This window comes from Notothenia rossii (assembly GCF_949606895.1).
Source record: "Notothenia rossii genome assembly, chromosome: 3".
NCBI lineage: Eukaryota > Metazoa > Chordata > Actinopteri > Perciformes > Nototheniidae > Notothenia > Notothenia rossii.
Genome location: NC_136901.1, coordinates 58,093,475 through 58,100,060, shown reverse-complemented (window position 1 = coordinate 58,100,060; position 6,586 = coordinate 58,093,475). Strand labels below are relative to the sequence as shown.

At 43.0% G+C, this 6,586-nt stretch overlaps 1 protein-coding gene across 1 annotated transcript in view; it reads left to right on the top strand.

Moving 5' to 3' along the window:
- The first annotated feature begins 406 nt into the window (after window positions 1–406).
- Window positions 407–6,586, top strand: part of gfra3 (GDNF family receptor alpha 3) — a 49,315-nt gene continuing 43,135 nt past the window's right edge. Inside the window, exon 1 of the mRNA XM_079669977.1 lies at window positions 407–887. Coding sequence (XP_079526103.1) covers window positions 854–887 — 34 coding nt within the window. The 5' untranslated portion in view covers window positions 407–853. The remainder of the gene's footprint in view (window positions 888–6,586) is intronic.

The window sequence follows — 6,586 nt, the reverse complement described above, 5'->3', positions numbered from 1 at the left end:
TGTATTCAGATCTGACCAAAAGTACATTTGTTTAATCTTTTAATTCACGAAAGCCATAATTCAGACTTTAATCTCAGAACAAAAAAAAAGTCACTTTTGATCTGATGTCACCACATTTTTCCCATGTGGCCATCATCCTCTTCAGTCAAAAAGCCACTTGGATTGCATCGAATGAAAACATATACAGTAAAGGAAAGTTAAACAAAAACCTTAAAAATCTACTTCAAATCTAGTATTTATTCACTTTTAGCGAGCTCAGTATATGCCATATTGACTGTCCGTATTGCCTTGGGATGATGGTGATGGTGATGATGATGATGATGATGATGATGATGATGATGATGATGATGATGATGATGATGATGATCTGAGGAGGAGGAAGAGGAGGAGGAGGAGGAGGAGGAGGAGGGATATCTCCAGTTAATAACCCCAACCGCTCTGCTGTCAGCATCATGCTCTCAGAATGTACCGGGACCCCCTCAGCGGAGCTGCGTCGTGATGAGTGTCCGCGGGCAGAGCAGCAGCCCGGTGCCGCGTCACATCCCCTCCATCTGACCGAGTCCTGCACGCGGCGCTGCGCGGTGTGATCCGGAGCTTTGGCACACACACCGAGCCTCTCTCTGGAGCTTTCTTTGCTCCGACACATCCCTCCGAGGCTTCTCCCTCCGTACTCCTGGGGATTTGAAACTTGAGCGACTTTTCCGCCGCAGGCAGAGAACAAAAGGCGGACGCACGGAGAGTGTAGGAGCGGTGAATGTAGCGGCGGGCTGCGGTCAATCTGCGGGGCGCACAGCGGTGCCGCGGAGAAGAGACGCACCAAGTCCCCCCCCTTGGAGTCCCGGACACCGCGAACATGCTTCTCCTCGGGATTGCAGTCTTCCTCTCAGGTAGGTTCAGTGATTATATCATGATAATATAAGGGGGAACTCTTTGGGGTCTTTGTCTGATGAAGTTGCGCAGAGAGGGTGGAGAGGGGTCACACTCCACTGGCTCTCTCACTGTTTTTCTCGGAAGTATAGAGAGCCTCTTTTTATTATATTCACTCCGCTGAGGTGCATTTTGTGGCTCGTGTGGTCAATTTCACGCTCCTGGGGCCACGGGGATGGAGAGAAGTGTTTTTCCTCCCAATTTGAGTGAAAATAAAATATATTGGCTGGTACTGACTTTTTAAATCCTCGAGTATAATGCTGCCTCAATAGTTCAGTGTTAATCTGAGTTTAGTTTAAAGATAATCTGATCTGTTCTTCCAGAGCGCCAGCAGGTTACGCCCTTCCATCAAACTCTCTTGACATGTGGCTTGTTGGATTTCACTTTATTTTCTCATGTACGATCTTTAGAGGAGAGCTTGATTTGACTCAGTTTCGAGGATTGATGTGTTGGACTACTTTTTTATTACATGAATTCAAAAAGCTGGTCCTCCAGGAAACTAAGTACAAATCGGGCACGAAATTCATTTGTTTCAGTGGTCCATTGTTTGTTTGAATTAATGAACAGAGCTATTAGTAACTATTTCATGATGTTTGGAGGAAATTCTTCCGTAGACTATATATCCTATTTGTTGTGATTTATGCCAAAAAAGATTTAAATAAATGGAAAGCAGCTTTGCTGCATCCCTACATTAAGTGGTTTCTCCTGCAGAGATAATTAAAACAATCTGAATTAAAAACCGAACATAAATTGAGCTTTATGTTATTGAATAATGGTTCTTGACTTTCACGGCTCATGATGCACAGACAGGTGGGGCAGTCCGATGATGACCTCGTTACGTCTCTTTGTCTCTCAGTGTGTGTGTTGGGTCAGTGTGTTCGGGCGCCTGTGTGAGTGGTGGCTTATAAAAAGGTTTTTACAGCTCCATAAACCTTCTCTTTTAGACAACTTCTCCATTGTTGAAGGCACAACAGGGGGCTGTGGGGAAGACCACCATGATGTGTTGAGGGTCACGGGCAAGTGTGAGCCACAGAGCTGAAGGGGGTGTGTTTAAATTTATTTTACATTACAGTCTGGTAAATGTATGGGTCCCTCAAAGCAGGCTCAACAGTTACAATCTCTCATTCCTGCCGATGTTGATGCAGCCCATCAAACAAATGAAATGTGTAGTTTAAAGGTTGGCCATGGAGTTTGTGCAATAGGGCGTCAGTGTCAGTATGTTGTCTGTTTATATGTGTATGTGTACACTGTGTACATGTACATAAGTCATGTGTGAATATATTGTCTTTTATTGTGTCTATGTAGTATTTATGATTTTTGATCAGTTGTGGAACTGCTGGACAGAGTCAAAAGCAGATTTCCTCACGAGGACAATAATATGTATCATATCGTCCTAAGCGTAAGGATAAGGGTAAGGGTCAGTGTACAGAGTGCTAGCCACAGAAAAAAATATAGATGTGTGGTCTAAGGCGAAGAGTGGTCACAACCAAACACACATTGCAAATATGGTAAACCCCTCAAAGTCAGCATTCACACATTTAAACAGAGACAGAGGCTGCCATACAGGTGCACTTGCTCAAAAACACTAACACACACACACACACACACACGCACACGCACACACACACACGCACGCACACACACACACACACACACACACACACACATACACACACACACACACACACAATGACAATCTATTGGGAGCAATTTAGGGTTTAGTATCTCTTACGATCGGTGGACGACCCTCTACCTCCTGAGCCAAGGTCGCCCCCAAATACTTTTGACTGAACATCATAATCATAGCATATCAATTATCATAATCATGTGGAGGACAGATTCGATTAGAAATACTTTATTGATCCCAATTTGGGATTTGTTTTTGGATAACATTTGATTGGACACATTGTGGGTAGATGAAGGTTTGTTTCACTCAAGGATAAAGCTGATGTAATCATTAATCAATGTTCAAATGTAGGATTAAACAGGAAGAGGTTAATAAGCATAAAACATCTCAATGTGGTGCTCCGTTTTTTTCTGTTGATGGGTCTCCAGCAGGCTCCTCATATCCGGCTGCTGGTCAACATGTTTCTTTTTCTTCAAAGTGTTCCTTAGTTGCAGTAATTTCAATTTATTTAGCCATTCTTCTAACTGTCAATGGCAGTATACATTGGACGGTTGAAGACTGACAGGCAGGCTGATATAGTGTGTAGTTAGTGTGAGAATACAAATCTTATAGTTTACACACCCATTTCAGATGTCTGTGTTTATCATGTTTAGGATATGTTTTGTCAAATCCTTTTTCTACTTAATTTTCCATACAGCTGGTGCCAGTCCCCCCCCACACACTTTGTTTGATATCAGTGCAGTAGCAGGGCTAATGGAATTCCCCCACAGTGCATTGTGTTAGTGTGTACTGCAGCAGGCTGTGTTCATTAGCCGTGTTAATGATGGTCCAGCTTGTAGTGACACTGTAATGTTGAGTGACAGGTCCCCATCCCCCCCCCTCCATGTCACTGTCTCAGGTTTACCTGTCACCCCCCCCCCCCCTTAAGGCTTTCAGACTTGTGCTGATTTTCTTTTTTTAAATCTCAATCCAAATTCCCCCTCGGATTCTGTGGCGCGTCAGAATAAATTGTTCAATTCGTTCAATGAGGAAGTGCAGTCAAACGATGCCGGTGTGCAAACACATTTGGCGCAGTGGCTGTTGACGTCTTATCGGAGCGCAGGCAGGTGTGCATGTTTGTGTGTGTTTTTACTGTGTTGTCTACAAACCCCCAGTGGATTTATAAAGACCTAAACTAATACTGATCCTTTGGAGTGGCCCACTCTTGGGATCAGGATCCCTCAGAAAGGTGTTCCCTTTTGGTTGGTACTCAGAGGCAGGGGCAGACTGGCCATTGGGAATACCGGGAGTTTTCCCGGTGGGCCGGTGCTGTACGTGGGCAAAAACAATAATTAAAAAAATAATAAATTGCTTACTTAAATCCTAACAGTATACACCAGGGCTACTCAATTGGCGGCCCGCGGGCCAAATCCGACCCCGGGGTGATATTTACTGGCCCTTTGAGTATAATGTTAAAAAGTAATCCATTTTTTTTTTGTTCCAGAGTGCCTTTATTCCAGAGAAGGTGTTAATTTGAGAGATAGAGGGGAAGACATTGCCTGAAAACTTCGGCGGGCTCGGGTTTCGAACCCACCTACTAGCTACTGTAGTGACAACTCCTGTCATTTATTGCATCTCTGCGTGAATGATTGGATAATTTCACCTAAATTAAATCAAATGAGATGATGTTGATGGTTAAATTAGCTTCACATGTAGGCCTACCGAGTTCTGAACTTACCATTTGGATCTATAAAGGCCTTGGGGCTATGTTGTTTGATTTTTGTTTGATTACTGTATCTGAAGCTCTTAATATGATTGTACGGTGGCCCTGAAGTGCAAGACACCACAGCATTTTACAAAACACAACAGCCTTTCAGAAAACACAACAGAATTTCACAAAACGCCACAGCATTGCATTTCAGAAAACACTACAGCATTTCAGAAAACGCCACAGCATTTCAGAAAACACCACAGCATTTCACAAAACACCACAGCATTTAAAAAAAACTCCACAGCATTTCACAAAACACCACAGCATTTAAAAAAAACTCCACAGCATTTCAGAAAACACAACAGCATTTCACAAAACACCACAGCATTTCAGAAAATACCACAGCATTTCAGAAAACACCACAGCATTTCAGAAAACACCACAGCATTTCAGAAAACACTACAGCATTTCAGAAAACACCACAGCATTTCACATTGGATGGAAAGGGTATTCCTTAGGGAGAACACTTCTTGTTTATGATTGGACAGAGCCAGCCAGAGAAGCACTGCTGTGATTGGTTGTTTTTGCTGCCAGTCAAGAAATGATGCTTCGTAATTGGCCCAACACATCAGCCATTAGCTGTTAGAACACACTCAGAGCTCACAGCTCCTCATATCTTTTCAGAAACTGGACAAAAGTTAAACATGTACAAACCACAGACTGTCTATGTCATGGTGAATACAGTCGCTGCTTTATTTATGTCTGCATGACGTTGTTGTTAGTGTGGACGGAGCAGCTACAGGTTAGTTTAGCCCAGGGCTATTCAACTACACATTCAGTTGGGCCATATTTTATAACTACAAAATTCAGCTGGGCCAGACATTCAGCGGCCTGTAAAAAGCGAGTAGTGACACATTTTAAACAAACACATATTACTGCGATGAAAAACATGCCATTTTTATTCATTGTTCATCTAACAAAGGTAGGTCAAAAAGTGCATAAAAACACAACAAATTAGCATTAATTTAACAGAATCTGAAAAAAAAAAGTGCACAGTTGTAGCATTACATTTGTTTGCTTTAGAAGTCAAATATTCAGGTTATTTTTTTTTAACCAAGCACATCAAAAAGTGCATTTACTGAATATAATAATAGCAGTCTTAATACATTTCCTGACATTAAAAAAAAACAGCTAAAGAGCAATGCAACACAAAGAGGTAGTACTGTAGCAATACTATTTTTTCACTTTTCAAGTAATAACAAAAAAATCATACGTTTTGGTCACATTTGACCCAGACACATTACAAAGTGCATTTAAATGAATACAGAAAGAACTGTCCAGTTACCCTTCAGTGCACAAACCCATAACAAGGGATACGGGTAACTATATGAATGAATACTACACTACACGTCTACTATAGTAAACTAGGTGCTTACTATCACCTCATTTGTGATTTGTCATCGCTGACTTTCTCAATGGGAGAAGGGACATTTTTAGTTTTGAACAAGAGCAGTGATTTTTGGCTCATAGGATATCAATGCAATCCTAAGACATTGGTGAAAAGTGCTGTCAGTCAGGGAGCAGCGAGTGCTACTTTTGATTGAGTTCATGTGTGAAAAGCTTGATTCACATGTGTATGTTGATCCAAAACTACTGAGCACACAGATCGCTACTTTCTGAACGTTAGGGAACTGCCGTTTTTTGACATCACTCCAAAACTTCGCCGGCCCGTTAGTGCGCTGCATGTCAATAAGTTCCAGTGTATATTTCCCCTTGTCGATGCAGGGGACCACTTCCTTTGCTCTGGTTGATACGTCCCCCTCTATTGCAACAGTGAAGGGGTCTCTGGCAAAGCCCATCACCTCTGTGGGCAGAGCAAGTCCATCCAATCGACCGGCAAAGTTCTCTTTCAACCTCGCAATGAAATCTGTAATCACATCCGTGATTTGTGCCGGAGATGTGATGTGTTTGGGGAGCGTCGGAAAATGCAGCATCCGACCCGTGCTCAAGTCGGTCGCGAAAAGGTCCAGCTTGACTTGGATCTGCTCCACAAGATCAATGACCGTTTTGTCTCTGTTTACGCTTCAGAGTTGAGAGAGACATGTTTTAGAGTTGCTATCATAGGACCACCGTTACTAGCACCACTAGATGCACTTTCAAAAACGTGCTGCGTTGTGGTTTGGTGGTTTCTATGCAACGCGGAGTGTTGCGTTCAAGGTCTGTACTAGTGTAGGAATTTGGCTACGAGAGGCTGGGCCACTCGGGAGTTGGTTCTGGGCCGCATCTGGCCCGCGGGCCGCCAGTTGAATAGGCCTGGTTTAGCCTGATCGATCGCCCCCGCC